The following is an 18001-nucleotide window of genomic DNA, read 5'->3' on the forward strand; positions in this document are numbered from 1 at the left end:
TGGACTGGTTGATGCAGGGCATTAGGGGGCGGGGGGGGGGGGGGGGGGGGTCTACACCGACCACAATCCCACCCAGGCCCTACACCCATATCCCTACATATTTACCCACTAATCCCTCTAACCTACCTATCTTGACACTAAGGGGCAATTTTAGCACGGCCAATCAACCTAACCCGCACATCTTTGGACTGTGGGAGGAAACCGGAGCACCCGGAGGAAACCCACGCAGACACGAGGAGAATGTGCAAACTCCACACAGACAGTGACCCAAGCCGGGAATCGAACCCAGGTCCCTGGAGCTGTGAAGCAGCAGTGCTAACCACTGTGCTACCGTGCCGCCCATATTATCTTGTATCCCTCTCCCTTATTTCCTCAACATTTCTATAGCGATTTAAATCTAATTTATAAATCATGCTTTATACTTCCCGGTTTCAACACATCAGAGTTGGTATTGGCCCAAAAATATTGCTGTAAAGTACTTACCACATGAATGTGTCTTCTCACTTGCGTGATTCCCAAAACCAGGGGAACAAGGTATCTGCGTTTAAACATTGAATCCATATGAAGAAACTCAGTTTCATTAAAAATTTTAAATGCTAACCCACCTCTTGTGAGTGGATTAGTTGCCTGCTCCATACACATTTCCATTAAAACTGTAAATGGGCTAGTTTGAGGAAGCTTAGATTCCTGTTTCGGATTTCTGACTTTGTAACTTCCCAGCTGAACCAAGCCAATTCACCGGTGGCAGGTTAAAGTTTCTTCCTGTACACTTCGGTGGGGGCTCTTGCAGTTGATTGAAGTGCCTTGGTGCTGTTTGTTCTGCTCTCAGATTCCCTGTAGTGTGCCATGGTGGATGAAATACAGATTACAACAAGTGTCTGTTCAAAAAACTGCTATAACATTCTGGGCAACGGTCTAAGTAGTGAATGGTGAGCACTGTTCCTTCACTGCTGACTCAAAGTCCAGACTAGTGACTTGCAACTTTTATTGTGGTGTATGTATTTATTACTCAAGAAAATCTGATTTCTGCCTCGCTCCAGGTATTTGCACAGGTTCGATACTGAGTTGGAGCAAATTGAATTGACGAATAGCATCAAAGGCAGACAGGGAAGACAGCATGGGGCACGGGAAGCCATCCTCAAGCACAGCATTGAACGTGAGAGGATTCTGTATGAAGAAAATGGCATAGGTATGAATACTTAATTTGTTAACTTATCAGTCCCTTCCCATAAACATTTTTGAAGTATTGATATTTGATAAGTGTATAATTAAAAATAGGTTGAGCTCTGAAGTTATTCTTATAATCTGGACTCACTCCAGTTAACCAATTTCAAATGTGTTCTTTCAAATTCTAAATCAGTTTATTGGAGTGTGGGTTTCTAATGGTGCTTGGAAGGAAACGCAAGAGTAATTTTCATTTATCTCTAATTAAAATACAACACAATCATAGAAACCCTACAGTGCAGAAGGAGGCCATTCGGCCCATCGAGTCTGCACCGACCACAATCCCACCCAGGCCCTACCCCCACATATTTACCTGCTAATCCCTCTAACCTACGCATCTCAGGGGCAATTTTAACCTGGCCAATCAACCTAACCCGCACATCTTTGGACTGTGGGAGGAAACCGGAGCACCCGGAGGAAACCCACGCAAACACGAGGAGAATGTGCAAACTCCACACAGACAGTGACCCAAGCCGGGAATCGAACTCGGGACCCTGGAGCTGTGAAGCAGCAGTGCTAACCACTGTGCTACCGTGCCGCCCTAGTTTCACAAACAACGGAACAGGGAAGCCTCTCAGCTCCTCCAGCCTGCTCTACCATTTTGTTAGATCATAACTCATCTGTGCCTCAAATTCATGTATTTTTCTCCATATTCATTGATCCCAATAACGAGCAAAATAAATAAATAATTTCAATCCTGCAAAAGCGAGGAGGCAGGTATGTTCTGCATCTTCTTCAGCATGTAGGCCAATACGTTATCAGGACCTTTAGCCTTTGCTGTTTATTGCTTGTACTGAGCTACTTCAGGATGTCACATGAGTAAACAAATTTGCTGGATGATGATGAGGATTTTGGAATGAGGCCAAGTAGCCTTTTCAATTTGGCATTTTGGCTCTAGATGTTTACAACCACTCCAACCTTATCTCTTGCACTTGCTTGCCTACAGTTGAGAAGTGATGTTTTCATGAGGCTCCCTTCAATTTGCCTTTTTGTGCATCACCATTCATCATTGAATATGGTTGGAGTAGAGTTTAGTCTGCTCCGTTGTCCTGGAAAGCTTAGGTCTGTTTTTTTTGCATGCAGGTAGCCATTTTTTTAAACTTCAGATTGGTGCTTTATTCGAAGGCGCACTGTTGCTATACTCCCCTGCTACATCTTGCTATAAATCAGCTATTCTGGCTTGATAAAACCGGAGTGAGAGATGATCTTGGTGATAATTTTAAATATTGTAATAGTATACAATTCTATTTGTCCATTGGATCTCACAAAAGTCCACACAGTCACATCGGACAGTCACATCGGACAGTCACAGGACATAAGAATGTAAGACTTCAGAGCAGGATTAGCCATTCGGCCCTTCAAACCTGCTCTGCCATTTGATAAGATCATTGCTGATTTAATTGTGGCCTCAACTCCATTTTTCTGTCTGCCCCCATGAATCTTGACTCCCTTGTCTATCAAAAATTTATCTAATTCGGCCTTGAATAAGTTCAATGACCTAGTCTCCGCTGTTTTCTGGAGAAGAGAATTCCACAGACTAATGACCCTTTGAGAGAAAAAAAAAACTTTTCATCTCCATCTTAAAAAGGAAACCTCTTATTTTTAAACTGTGTCTTCTAGTCTCTTCCTAGTATCCACCTTATATTTCAATAAGATTGCCTCTCATTTTCCTAAATTCCAACGTGTAAAGGTCCAAGCTCTTCAACCTTTCTTCAGGAGCTAAGCCCTCCAGCCCAGGAATGAGTTGTGACCCTTCGCTGAATTGCTTGTAATGTAGTTAAATCCATTTTCAAACTAAGAGACCAAAACTGCACAATACTCCAGATGTGGTCTCACCAAGACCCTATGCAGCTGCCTACTTTTATATTCCATTCCCCTTGCAATAAAGCCAATATTCCATTTGCCTTCCTAATCACTTGCTTACTAATCTGTTGCGAATCATTAAAATTGTTAGTGCAGGCTTGATGGGCTGAATCGCCTCCTGCGCTGTAGGGATTCTATGATTCACCCAGTGCCCTCTTACGACTGAGTTCTACAATCTCGCTATTTAGATACTATACTGCTTTCCTGTCGGAGTGGACAAGAGTTCACACTTTCCCACATTATGTTCCACTCCCAAATTTTTGCCCATTCATTTAACCTATTCATAGTCCTTTATAGAATCTGCAAACCAACTTGACAACTTATTTTCATACCATCTTGGTGTTATTGGCAAATTTAGCGACCATACATTTGATCCCTTCATCTAATTCATTGATATAGATTGTAAATAGCTGAGGCCCCAGAACTGATCCCTATGGCACTTCACTAGTTACAGCTTGCCAGCCCAAAATGATGCATTTATCCCTACTCTGCTCCCTGTTGGCTAATCAGTCCTTTATCCATGCTTATGTGTTATGTGCACCATGTGCTCTTATTTTGTGTAGTAACCTTTGATGTAACCTCTTATCAAATGCATTTTGGAATTCCAAGTGCACTACATCAACAGATTCCCTTTGTTCAATTTTCTTGTCTGCAGCTCTGGCAATGTTTGTAGCACTTCCTCCAGTTAGTTCAATTATCTACCACCATTCAAGACTGCATGTGGCAGAATTGCAGAGCTTAGATTGGCTGTGGGATCATTTAGTTCTGTTGTTGGCATGCAAATTGTGCTGTAGCTTCAGGTTGGCATCTCAATTTCACTGTGGCTGGTTCGGCTCCTGGCATACTCTCCTGCATTCTTCATTGAACTGGGGTTGATCCCCAGGCTTGATGGCAAAGGTAAATTGTGTGATATTCTGGACCATGAGGTTGTATCCAATTCTGCTGCTGATGGTCCAAATAACATGATAATTAACCATTTTCAGTTGAAAGCTCTCGCTAATGATAAGACGATAACATATTTTTATTGTCATACCTGTTACCAGAAAATTCATTTTAGAAAATTCTGCAAATCCAAAGGTTTTGGAGACCCCAATCTCTAGAAGAATTAATCTCACATGGAAAAATATAGGTTAACTAAAGAGGCCCAACATGACTATGTAAAAGCAACTGGTCTCTGACAGATTTATCAGATTCCTTGAGTTAGAGTTTATTGATTACATTGCAGTCTACATTATATGTGAAATTTTGAAAGGTATTTGAAAAGCTGCCCCATAAGAGACTTATTGATAAAATTGGGACACATGCTTACTCAGATTTGAGGTTGATTAAAGGATGTTTATTGATCTGGTGGGATATAACATAGAGCTGATTCAAACTGATACTCAGCTTATGATAGATCTGCTGCATGACAATTTTGTTTCAATCTATACTCCTGTAGAGATTGAGGTGTGATGATACATTCTGTGTTGAGTAACATTATTACTATATTAAAATAGCAATGCCATGTTGGATAGATAAGGAAAGCTCAAAATTGATAGGGTGCCATATCTAGATAATCATCCAACTATTTTTTGTGAAAGATTTTGTGCTGATGCTCTGAGTGCCCATTCCCCCCTCCTCCCTCTCTATCTTCAGTAGTTCAGTTGAGTCAGGGAGGGTTCCCTTAAACTGGAAACTATTCTCATGTAATTTCTGTTTTAGAAGAAGGACAAATCGGAGCTGACAAACCTTGTAGCACCTTTCACAATGAACTTGATGATGTGAAAGGAAGGGGCACCTAACACCTTTCGATGATTGTTGAGCAAGTTTTTGATTGGGATGAGAGATAATCCCATATAGGAGATTACTGTCTTTCTTGGCAACACCTGGTCTTCGTGATCTCCTACAGAGGTTGTAGGGTAATTTTTCCCTATTTGCCTCACAGCGCCAAGGACTCAGATTCGATTCTGGCCTTGGATGACTGTGTGGAATTAAGTTCTTCCCATGATTGTGTGGGTTTCCTCCGGGTGCTCTGGCTTCCTCCCACAGTCCAAAGATGTGCAAGTTAGGTGGCTTAGACATGGTAAATACATGGAATTAAAGGGATAGATTAAAGGGAGAGATTGGGTAAACTGGGCTTGTTCTCCCTGGAAAGATGGAGAATGAGGGGAGACCTAATAGAGGTGTACAAAATTATGAAGGGTATAGATAGGGTGAACAGTGGGAAGCTTTTTCTCAGGTCGGAGGTGACGATCACGAGGGGGTCACTGGCTCAAGGTGAGAGGGGCGAGGTATAACTCAGATATCAGAGGGACGTTTTTTACACAGAGAGTGGTGGGGGCCTGGAATGCGCTGCCAAGTAGGGTGGTGGAGGCAGACACGCTGGCATCGTTTAAGACTTACCTGGATAGTCACATGAGCAGTCTGGAAATGGAGGGATACAAACGAATGGTCTAGTTGGACCAATGAGCGGCACAGGCTTGGAGGGCCGAAGGGCCTGTTTCCTGTGCTGTACTGTTCTTTGTTCTTTGTTGTTCTTTATAGGGCAGAGGGGAGGGCCTGAGTGGGATGCTCTTTGCAGAGTTGGTGCAGACTTGATCGGCCAAATGTCCTCTTCCTGCACTATAGAGGTTCTATGGTTGATTCAGGAAGTTACATGGCTGGGGACTGAGGGGGAGGAAAGAATTATCTAGTCATACTGGTCCCAACATCATGGTGTGGGACAGCTTTGATGGACCAGCTGGTCTTTTCCTGCATATCAGTTTTGTTGATTCATATACAGTAGTATTCCCTAGGGATCAGTGATATGGCCTTTGCTCTTTTTAATCTATATAAATAGACTAAACTTGATTGTAAAGGGCTCAATTCCTAGAGCTTGGAGCCATATTTGGTTCAATTATGCTTTCATGCTGGAGGGAAGCTGCAGTAACCCCCCCACCCCCAATGTTCAACTCTTCTGTCCATGTCTGGGTCGAGTTTGTGATGAGGCCTGAAGCTGAACAATTCTGATAAAACCCAAACTAAACATAGCTGAGCAGGTTATTGATGAGCAATATCAATCATTTGTCAGCATTGTCGATAACTCTTTCCATCGGTTTGCGATGATTGGAAGGAGGCTGATGGGACTGTAATTGGCCAGTTTAGATTTATCCTATTTTTTGTGAATAGGATGCACCAATTTTCCACATTGAGTAAATCTGAAGGTCGTAGCAGCACTGGAACAGCCTGACTCCTGGAGTGACTAATTCTGTTATGCAGGCATTCATCTGGTATGTTGTCTACAATGATAACTGTCACTACATTCAATGGGAACTTCAACTATTTACGATTTATATTAGTGACATGGCTAAAGGGAGTGAACATACTGTAAGCAGATTTGCTGACCTACAGAGATAGGTAGGAAAGCACGTTGTGAGGAGGGTACAAAAAGTCTGTAAAAGTGATATAGATAGGTTGTGAGTGGGCAAATATTTGGAAGATGGAGTATAATGTGAGAAAATGTAAGATTATCCACTTTGGTAGGAAGATTAGAAAAGCAGAATATTTAAATAGAGAGGCACAGAAGGATGTGGGTATCCTTGAACCTGAATAACAAAGTTAGCTTTCCAGTATAACACAATTAGGAAGGCAGATGAAATGTTGAGCTTTGTTGCAAGGGTGGTGGAATATAAAAGCAAGGAAGTCTTGCTTCAAGGGTGGCATGGTGGCACAGTGGTTAGCACTGCTGCCTCACAGCGCCAGGGACCTGGGTTCGATTCCCAGCTTGGGTCACTGTCTGTGTGGAGTTTGCACATTCTCCCCGTGTCTGCGTGGGTTTCCTCTCAAAGTCCAAAAATGTACAGGTTTGGTTGATTGACCATGCTAAATTTCGGGGGGATTAGAAAGGTAAATATGTGGGGTTACGGGGATAGAACATAGAAAAGCTACAGCACAAATAGGCCCTTCGGCCCACAAGTTGCGCCGAACATGTCCTACCTACTAGGCTTACCTATAACCCTCTATCTTACTAACTTCCATGAACTTATCCAAAAGTCTCTTAAAAAACCCTATCGAATCCTCTCATCCTTCGCCTCTCCAAGGAGAAAAGACCTAGCTCTCTCAACCTATACTCATAAGGCATGCCACCTAATCCAGGCAACATCCTTGTGAATCTCCTCTGCACCTTTTCTATGGCTTCCACGTCCTTTCTGTAATGAGGCGAGGGTGGGATTGTTGTCGGTGTAGGCTCGATGGGCTGAATAGCCTCCTTCTGTACTGTAGGGATTCTATCATTCTATTTTAACTGTGCCGGACATTGGTGAGACCCCACCCACGGTGTACATTTTTCATCTGCTTACTTGAGGGATATATGTGGAAGCAATCCAGTGAAAGCTTACTCAGCTGTTTCCTGAGATGAAGGCATTATCTTATGTGGAAATATTAAGCAGTTTAGGCCTCTACTCATTGGAGTTTAGAAGAATGAGAGATGATCTTATTGAAACATAGAATCTAAGCAGGGGGTCTCATTTAGGCTGGAGATGAGGAATTTCTTCACTGAGGATCGTAGGCTTTAAAGTTCTCTTACCCAAGAGAAGCGGAGGCTAGGTCATTGATATATTCAAGGCTGAGTTATGCAGAATTTTGGCCAGCAATGGCATTGAGGGTTATGGGATTAGGCCACAATCTGATCTGCCATGAACTTCTGGAATGGTGGAGCAGGCTTAAGGGGCAGAATAGCTTCCTCTGCACTAATGATCTTGTGTTCTTAGAAAAACTGAACAAGGTGCTCCATACTTGGCTGAAGATACTTACAAATCTTTATCTGTTGCACCCAATTGTTGAGCTGCGCTGTGGTTAATGCTGGGGATGTTCCTGAAGCTACCTCTTGTTAGACATCTGACTATCCACCGTCTCTAGCTGTGTTATTTGTTTGAATTTTGTGATTAGTTGTGGAAACCTCATTATAACAATATAAAAGCATCTGAAAAGATGCAGCAATGATTCAAAAGTTGTGTTTATCAGGAATAATGGATTACAGTTATGAAAATTTGTGAAGGAATTGTGACGGTTGAGTTGTAAAGATAAGTAGCGATGTGTTTCTTTCATTGGTTAGCAAAATGGTAAGGAAAAGACACAAATTTAATATTTTTAAAAAAAATTCTTTAATGGAATGTGGGTGAGGCCAGCATTTATTCCCTATTTCTAATTGCCCTTGAAATGAGTGACTTGCTAGGCCATTTCAGAAGGTAATTAAGAGTCAGCCACATCGTTGTGATTTCAGATCCATGTGTAGGCCAGACTGAGTAAGGATCGAAGATTTCCTTTTCTAAAGGACATCAGTGAACCCAATGGGTTTTTATAACGATTGATGGTAGTTTCATGGACACCATTACTGAGATGAGTTTTCAATTCCAGAATTTATTCTGTCATGGTGGGATTTGAACCCACGTCTCCAGAGTTTTAGCCTGAACCAACTGACATAACCACTATGTCACCGCCTCCCCAATTTGCAGTTAGCAAATAATTATGCAGTTGGCAAATGGAATTTTCTGCCACAATTCATTGCTGAAGAGAAAGCCAAAACTCTTTTAAAATTAGAAAATTACTTGAAGAAAAATACTAAATGGTTTGGGTACCATATAACCAAAGAATCCTTACAGTGCAGAAAGCGGCCATCCTGCCCATTGAGTCTGCACCAACTCTCAAAGAGCATCCCAACCCGCTTCTCCCTTTTGCCCTATCCCCGTAACTTTGGACTGTGGGAAGAAACCAAAGCATCTGAAGGAAACCCACAAAGGTACGGGGGGAACGTGCAAACATTACACACACAATATTCCAAGGCTGGAATTGAACCCAGGTCCCTGGTGCTGTGAGGCAGCAGAGCTAACCATTGTGCCACTCGTGTCGCCATTGAAAGATAATGAAGTTTAGAGTCAGATTAAACTGGTTCGCGTAGAAAAAAGGCACCAGCAGAGAACTGATTGATCAAAATGCCATTTATTTTTACAAAGTTAAGTACAGCTTTCCATTTTGTAGTAGGTGTACAATTTCCTTGAATTGCGATGCCAAAGTTCTACCTGCTGCCACATCTCAGATTTTTCATGGAAGTAGCATAATGGGAACATTTTCATGGAAGTGAAGATCTAGCTGAAAGTTTTATTCTGGTAAATTTTATACCTCATAAATGTTATACCTAATACTTCTAAATAATATACCATCTTGCTAAATAATTATTCAGAACGTACTAATCAGTAGATAAGAACCAGCAGGAAAAGCAGAAGCCTACAGCACCACAGTTCTGGGGTTCATGGCCTAATGTGTGTCAAAATCAATCTCGAAGGCCAGCCCTTAAACAATAATGATAAATAGTTGAACTTAATGTTCTTGATACATCTCTGATACCTTGTGCAACAAACTTTTTTCTGTTCACTCCATCTCTCTCACAATAAATCTGACATCTACAAGACCAAATACCAACCAAGAGCAAAAGGTTTGTGTTGTGACAAGTTTTTTTTTTGCACTATCAGTCCTCCAAAGTGGCAAGTATAAACTTCTAACTTGAAAGGTTTGGAGGAGTGAAGAATGACAGGAGAGAAGATTGATACTCACTAGTAGTTTCTTTGCAGTGCTCTCAGATTCTAATATGCTGTTCCTCACTAGTGTCAACACATGTTAAATTTCAATTTTTATATCCTAGCTTTTAAATGGAATTTAATTGAAGTTTACACCTCTTTTTAACACAAATGGTTTAGACTTTGAGAACCATTAAACAATAATTGAGTGTATTTTGTTTTGTAAAGAAGCAAAGGAAATATTCTTGGCTAAAAGCTGCACACAATTTTACCCATCAAATATTAATGGAAAATCTCTGTTCCTGTGATACTATCACTTATTTGAATTACTGGAAAGCGATGCTCATGAGCAATCATCCCCTGAAATATTAGCTGATTAATGCACATATATTTTCATTTGGTAGCATATAAAGAGTTTGTGGTTCCCTTGTTTTTATCGAGATAGAATGCACGAGTTAACTCTGATGCTCTTTTTAAGTATGCAACTGTTAACTCAGGAGTCAGAAAGCTTTTCAGAATTGGACTTCTGGCTTAACTGGCAAAAACCAACATTAGGAGCAAAGCAGTTGGATATTTATCTTTATTTTCTTTCTGTGTTAAAAGACTGGGAGGTTGAATTAATTCTGAACTTCTCTAAATGTTGCTCACTAGTTGTAGTGTGGTTAGCTTCTATGAAGTAGTCAAAGTTGAGATTTTTCTTTTCTTTTTGTCTGTTTCTTGGAGTAGTAGTTCAGCGCTGAGTGGGGAGAACCCATTTTGTGACATTTCTATTACTCTACATAATTTTATACTTTATTAATCTACTTGAAAATAGATTTAAAACTCAGAAATAATTCAATTTTTCTTTAAAATGTTCAAAACTGTCTCCTTTGATAGTTCAATTCATCTACCCATAACCCTTTATAGAACATGATTAAACCTGAACTATCTGTGAACCTTCTTTCCTCTCTAAGTTTGACTTTGTGTCCGTGGTTCTAGCATTTGTAGTGGTCTAGAAAACCTTATTGTGTTCAATTTATTCATTTCTTAATGTCCTTAACTACTTGAATAGTGTCTCTCCCTAATGTTCTTTTCTTCAAAGTGAACAATCCCAGGCTTTTATCCTTTCCTCATAGTTCAGATGCCTTAAAGGTATCAGTTTAGTCTCCTATTTTTGTACTACCCGAAATGTCTGATTGCAGATTTACCAGAATTTCATACAGTACATCAAGTGTAAGCTTTAGAGGGGCAAATATAAGATTGTCATAATTAGATAAGTTTATTCGTAGCTTTGATTAGTAAAAAAATAAACATTTTATTTTATGTATTCAATTCATTATTTTCTTTCTGCAGAAATACCAGATATTATAAATGCAAAGCATCTGAAAGTCTTCAGGTAAGTTTGTACTGTATTTGGTTTTGTTTCTTCAATTTCCATCCAAGAAATTTATCTATCTAATCAGATCCAACTAATTGAAAATTCAGTCAAATGCTTTTTGCCCACTGATCCAGTTTTAATTTCTAGAATACATGCTGATTGTTCAGCCAAATATTTAAATCATAAAATCCTTACAATGCAGAAGAGGCCATTCAGTCCACCAAGACTGCACTAACCCTCCGAAAGAGCGCCCTACCTAGGCCCAACCCCAGAACCCCACACATTGATCATGGCCAATGCACCTCACCTGCACATCGTGGACACTAACGGAGAAATAAGCATGGCTAATCTACCTAACCTAAATGACAATCACTTTCTTTTCCTAAGTGAATAATTGGGCAAATGGCCGAATTAATTATTGGATTGACAATGTATTAAAGTGAAAAGAAAACCTAATGTTGATACAGAGCCTTATCATGCTTCTTGGAAACTACCCAAAGCACTACACATGCAATTAGCTACTTTGATGTGTACTCTGTAGACAAAGATTGCAGCCATTTGGAACATAGCAAAAGCTCCAAACAGTGATGTGATGAATGTTTAATCCGTATATTTGAAGGAGCAATGTTGGTGAGACATCAGGAGAAGTCACTGCTGTTTGAAGCTTTGCTGTTGGATATGTAATGTGCATCTGCACAGATTGACAGGGACGTTACAATTTAATGTCTCATCTAAAGAATCAATTTTCCAACATGAAACATTCCCTCAGTCTTGGAGTATCGAACTAGATTACATTCAGGTCCTGGAGTGCAACTTGAGCACTTTGAGTTTCTGGCAAGCCTGTCACCAACTCAGCTTAATGAATAGAACTTACTGTAGAACACTAGTTGTATTTTTATTATCTTCTAATTTTACTGATTCCTTTTTCGCCTCTTACTCTCCAGAGAATGGGATGGCAATCTAAAAAAGCTTCCAAATATGAAAATGAAAAAGCTCTCAATAAAAGATTCCATTTCTAACCAGAAAATATGTAAAGATGAATATGGAGCAGACTTGCAGAACAAGGTGGATCAAGAGAGTGTGTCAGAACATTAGAGAAAGAGAAATAGGAAAATATCATTCTTATTGGGAAAAAGCCACTTGAACAACTATTGAGCAATGTGATCCAAGTGTTAGCTGTTTGAGATATTCCTACTTTGGATATATTCTCTCAAAGAAATGTGCAGTAAGCCTGAGTATTGTATTGCAGTTGAAGTGGTTTCCTTCAGAATCTTGGTCTAAGACTGTAATTAATTTTGAATTAGCAATTATCAAAAATATTTTATATGTTTCAAATAAAAAGCTGGCCTAGAAAGTAATATTTATCAATTCCTGAAAATGCGAGAAGGTTTAAAATAACCTTCTATCCTCAATCTGCTGTGGTTGAGAATTATTTTATAATTTTTAAATGTGTGCTATGAAGCAGTTTACTTTGAGTCATGATCTTTAAACTTAAAAGGTGAAACTGCTTCTCATCTCTACCATAATCTAGTAAATGCTGGGATTTTCTTTTGATTTTATATATGGCTTATTGTTAATTTGATAAAGCACAGTTGAGATTCTTAGTTTACTCAATAGGAAGTAGAGAAAGCCAGAGAAAATATGTTAGCTACCCAATAGCCTGGATTTTCTGATTGGCATTATTATGACAATAGAAGCCCATTTATTGCTACCAGCATTCAAATATTACTGATAGGCCAGGTTGAAGGCACTTGGTGGGAGGAGAAAGACCTAGACTTCAATCTAGTGGCTAAAAGAATCCAAGCGCCATATCGTCAGCCCTTTTTGCGTTAGAGAAGAGTAAGAAGGGGAAGGATTTCACATGAATAAGAAATTGTCTTACATTTTCCTGCAATATCATTTTTGAACCACCTAAAGGGTTCTGCTTCCTGTATTTGAATTGTTGGCTTGGGTTTTGGCAGAAATATTTCAGCTGATTTTGGATCATGTGCTTCTAGATGAAAAGAATAAGTTGAGGTGTTTCCTTTTTTGGTTTTGTTTGATGATACTTCTGTGCAGTGCTTTAGGGCATTTACATTTTTTAAGTGTTAAATGCAAGTTATTAAAGGAAAAGAAACCTTCCTTCGAAAGAATTAATCTTTTAAAGTTGGATGGATAAAACTCTTATGAAATGGATGTATTAAAAACAATTGTACAATTGCTTCAGACTTTATTGATTTGAGTTCTCATGCAGTTTTCTTTTAAATGACCAAATTTGCTTATAATTGGAAAAAGTTGAACCTTGACTACGGTAAAAAGATGTGAGTGGGGGCATGTATTTGAAAGGTAAAGAGCAATTGTAGAGCTGATGTCAAGAATTACTTATTCATGTGAAGAGTTATTAAAAAGTTGTGACTAGAGCCTTTACTATCATCAAATTGGGGAGGTGATGGCCTAGTGGTATTATTGCTAGACTGTTTAATCTAGAAATTCAACTAATGTTCTGGGGACCCGGGTTCGAATCCCGCCACGGCAGATGGTGGAATATGAATTCAATAAAAAAATATCTGGAATTACGAGTCTACTGATGACCATTGTCGATTGTCGGAAAAACCCATCTGGTTCACTAATGTCCTTTCGGGAAGGAACTCTGGCGCCCTTACCTGGTCTGGTCTACATGTGACTCCAGATTCACAGCAATGTGGTTGACTCTCAACTGCCCTCGGGCAACAAGGGATAGGCAATAAGTGTTGGCCAGCCAGCGATGCCCATGTCCGACAAATGAAAAAAAAAAAATTATTTCATCAACCTAGGATACATGTAGTATATTATCCACTTCAATTTCAGCAGCAGAATGTATTCCTTTTCCATACATAATGCTCCATATCCTCCTTTCGTGAGTGCATCTGCGCTCTCCTCATTTGTAAACAAAAATGTAAAGGTAATGTAATGTTTGCCTTTCCTTGATTAACCTCCACACCCTCTTCCACCAATTGACTCCTTTATCTTTGAATATGCTATCTTTAAATACTCCACATTTCATATTAGTTTCCTTTTGTATTATTGGATAACCTTTCATCTTATTACCTAATAGCCCATCTTAACCCCCATTTCATACTATGCCATTGCTCGTGTTTATTATTTAGTATTGCTGGTCCTAATTACCTACATGATAATCGATGATTATCTACATCAACATGCATTTGCATGTGGCAGATTGTACACACTGCCACTGTGCCTTAGTGGTGTAGGGAGTGGATGTTGAAGATGGTGAATGGAGTGCCAATCAAGTGGACTGCTTTGTCCTGGCTGATATCGAGCTTCTTGCGTCATTGGAACTGCATTCATCCAGTCAAATAGATAGTTTTCTCGCACTTGTAACTTGTAGGTGCTGGACAGGCTTTGGGGAGTCAGGAGGTGAGTTACAACAGGATTCCAGCATCTAACCTCTTAACTGGACCAGTCAAATACTGTAGCTAAGTTCCCAGTCAAGTAACTCCCAGAATGTTTGATAGTGGGGGATTCAGTGATGGTAATGCGATTGAATATCAAGGAGTGATGGTTTGATCCTCTCTGAGATGGTCTTCGCCGGGCACTTGTAGCACAAATGTTCCATGCCACTTATCAGCCCAAGCCTGACTGATCTCCAAGACTGCTGCATATGGACTCAGACTGCTTCAATCCATATTTATTATTCATTGACTATGCTATTTAATACTTTGCATACGCCAGAAAAAGATTCTCCCTTCAAGTTACTTCTTCCTCCTCTTGATTAATCACTAACAATTCATGTCAGTCCTTTTCCTTTCTGTTTTGGTGATAAATATATTCACTCCAATGCACCACAGGTTCATCAGAAATTTAAAACAAAGGTTAATGCTTAAGGTGTGGACCTTCCATGACTAGTTAATTTGATTCTTACAGATGCTAATTGCCTTACTGATGTCTGAGGGAGGGTATTTGCCAGAGTAGTTGGGGAAAATGATAAACTAAAATGGCAGAAGGATGGGAACCTATGCAGGGAGTGAGGGGAGTGGGAGACAATGTTAAAATATAGAAAGAGGAATAAGAAAAGTTTACAGCCTAATTATGTTAGGTGTGTGGGTTTTGCACAAAAAGAAAATAAGATTTGCACACATGGAATTACAACAGGTTTATTGAAGAGCTGCTCTCTGCAGAGTACAAAACTAAAAGTAAAAACAGAATTCTGCAAGATCCTAATGATATCACCATTAAATTGTTTGATCAGCTTAAGAGCAACCTGCAACCCTTTTAAATATACAACATAAAAATAGAAAGCAACCCCCCCACACACTGCTGGGAATCTGAGGTAAAAACAGAAAATGCTGGAAGCAACACGTCTTTTAGCATCTGTGGAGAACCAGTGTTAACCTTTCAGGGTGATGACTCCCATCTGAACTGTCTAAATAAAGCACATCAATCTGAAATGTTAGCTCTGCTGAGTGTTTTCATTTTCTGTTTTTATAGAAAGTCATTTTGTCTATTCTAATTCTGATTCCTGACAACCTGTCACCGCCTCATTATCCTGTGTTCCTGAAGGAGCTTGAATGGCATTCAAATTGATTGATGAGTTTCTCACAGAGCTTTGTCATGACTAAATAATTCCTCTATGTAAACTGCACACCAAAGAATCTCTTTCAATGGGCAGCTATGGTGTGAGCTATTATGTTTTCCTGACTTCTTGCGGAAGTGAAAACAACAGTGTAAGCAGAATTTTTATTTACACCAATATATTTGCTCACATCAGTTACTCAAGAAAATGTTCATATCTACATTGTAAGCAAACCTCATCAGGCAGAAATTTGAAATGGTACCTTCAGCAGCATAGCTAAAATGGAAGCCAATTTGAAGCTGAATTGATAACTCAAGTGCAAAAAGCAGGGCAAAAATTTAGCATTGCTCACAATTGGCAGACCTCACCACATTTAACTTGAAATTCACTCAACCTCATGGGTTCATGAAGGGAAGGTCATGTTTGACTAATTTGTTGGAATTCTTTGAGAACATTACATGTGCAGTGGACAATGGAGAACCTGTGGATGTGGTGTATCTGGATTTCCAGAAGGCATTTGACAAGGTGCCACACCAAAGACTGCTACATAAGATAAAGGTGCATGGTGTTACGGGTAATGTATTAGCATGGATAGAGGATTGGTTAACTAACAGAAAGCAAAGAGTGAGGGTAAATGCATGTTTTTCTGGTTGGCGATCAGTGACTAATGGTGTGCCTCAGGGATCAGTGTTGGGACTGCAATTTACATAGATGATTTGGAGTTGGGGACCAAGTGTAATGTGTCAAAATTCACAGATGGCACGAAGATGGGTGGCAGAGCAAAGTGTGCAGTGAACATTGAAAGTCTGCAAAGGGATATAGATAGTCTAAGTGAGTGGGCAAGGGTCTGGCAGATGGAGTACAATGTTGGTAAATGTGAGGTCATCCATTTTGGTAGGAAAAACAGCAAAATGGACTGTTATTCAAATGGTAAAAATTTGCAGCATGCTGCTGTGCAGAGGGACCTAGGTGTCCTTATGCAGGAATCTCAAGGAGTTGGTTTGCAGGTGCAGCAGGTAATTAAGAAACCATAGAAACCCTACAATGTAGAAGGAGGCCATTCGGCCCATCGAGTCTACACCGACCACAATCCCACCCAGGCCCTACCCCCATATCCCTACATTTTTACCCGCTAATCCCTCTAACCTACGCATCTCAAGACACTAAGGGGCAATTTTAGCACGGCCAATCAACCTAACCCGCACATCTTTGGACTGTGGGAGGAAACCGGAGCACCCGGAGGAAACCCACGCAGACACGAGGAGAATGTGCAAACTCCACACAGACAGTGACCCAAGCCAGGAATCGAACCCAGGTCCCTGGAGCTGTGAAGCAGCAGTGCTAACCACTGCGCTACCGTGCCGCCCAAGAAGGCAAATGGAATTTTGTCCTTCATTGCTAGAGGGGTGGAGTTTAAAAACAGCGAGGTTATGTTGCAGCTGTATAAGGTGCTGGTGAGGCCACACCTGGAGTACTGTGTACAGTCTTGTTCTCCTTACTCGAGAAAGGATATACTGGCACTGGAGGGGGTGCAGAGGAGATTCACTAGGTTGATTCCAGAGTTGAGAGGGTTGGTTTATGAGGAGAGACTGAGTAGACTGGGGCTATACTCAGTGGAATTCAGACGAATGAGGGGAGATCTTATAGAAACATGTAAGATTATGAAGGGAATAGATAAGATAGAAGCAGGGAAGTTGTTTCCACTGGCGGGTGAAACTAGAACGAAGGAACATAGCCTCAAAATAAGGGGAAGCAGATTTAGGACTGAGTTGAGGAGAAACTTCTTCACACAGAGGGTTGTGAATCTGTGGAATTCCCTGCCCAGTGAAGCAGTTGAGGCTACCTAATTTGCTGATGACACCAAAGTCGGTGGTGTGGTAGACAGTGAGGAAGGGTGTCGTAGTTTGCAGGAAGACTTAGACAGGTTGCAAAGTTGGGCCGAGAGGTGGCGGATGGAGTTTAATGCGGAGAAGTGTGAGGTAATTCACTTTGGTAGGAATAACAGATGTGTTGAGTATAGGGCTAACGGGAGGACTTTGAATAGTGTGGAGGAGCAGAGGGATCTAGGTGTATGTGTGCATAGATCCCTGAAAGTTGGGAATCAAGTAGATAAGGTTGTTAAGAAGGCATATGGTGTCTTGGCGTTTATTGGTAGGGGGATTGAATTTAGGAGTCGTAGCGTTATGTTGCAACTGTACACAACTCTGGTGCGGCCGCACTTGGAGTACTGTGTGCAGTTCTGGTCCCCACATTACAGGAAGGATGTGGAGGCTTTGGAGAGGGTGCAGAGGAGGTTTACCAGGATGTTGCCTGGTATGGAGGGGAGATCCTATGAGGAGAGGCTGAGGGATTTGGGATTGTTTTCGCTGGAAAGGCGGCGGCTAAGAGGGGATCTTATTGAAACATATAAGATGATTAGAGGTTTAGATAGGGTGGATAGTGATAGCCTTTTTCCTCTGATGGAGAAATCCAGCA

At 40.6% G+C, this 18001-nt stretch overlaps 1 protein-coding gene across 2 annotated transcripts in view; it reads left to right on the forward strand.

Annotated features, from left to right (window-relative positions):
• Positions 1–13173, forward strand: part of tma16 (translation machinery associated 16 homolog) — a 34207-nt gene extending 21034 nt beyond the window's left edge. For both annotated transcript variants that reach the window (XM_078212080.1, XM_078212088.1), the window contains exons 5-7: positions 1041–1189; positions 10950–10992; positions 11919–13173. In XM_078212080.1, coding sequence (XP_078068206.1) covers positions 1041–1189; positions 10950–10992; positions 11919–12069 — 343 coding nt within the window. In that variant the 3' untranslated portion in view covers positions 12070–13173. The remainder of the gene's footprint in view (positions 1–1040; positions 1190–10949; positions 10993–11918) is intronic.
• The last annotated feature ends 4828 nt before the right edge of the window (positions 13174–18001 follow it).

This window comes from Mustelus asterias, chromosome 1, assembly GCF_964213995.1.
Source record: "Mustelus asterias chromosome 1, sMusAst1.hap1.1, whole genome shotgun sequence".
Taxonomy (NCBI): domain Eukaryota; kingdom Metazoa; phylum Chordata; class Chondrichthyes; order Carcharhiniformes; family Triakidae; genus Mustelus; species Mustelus asterias.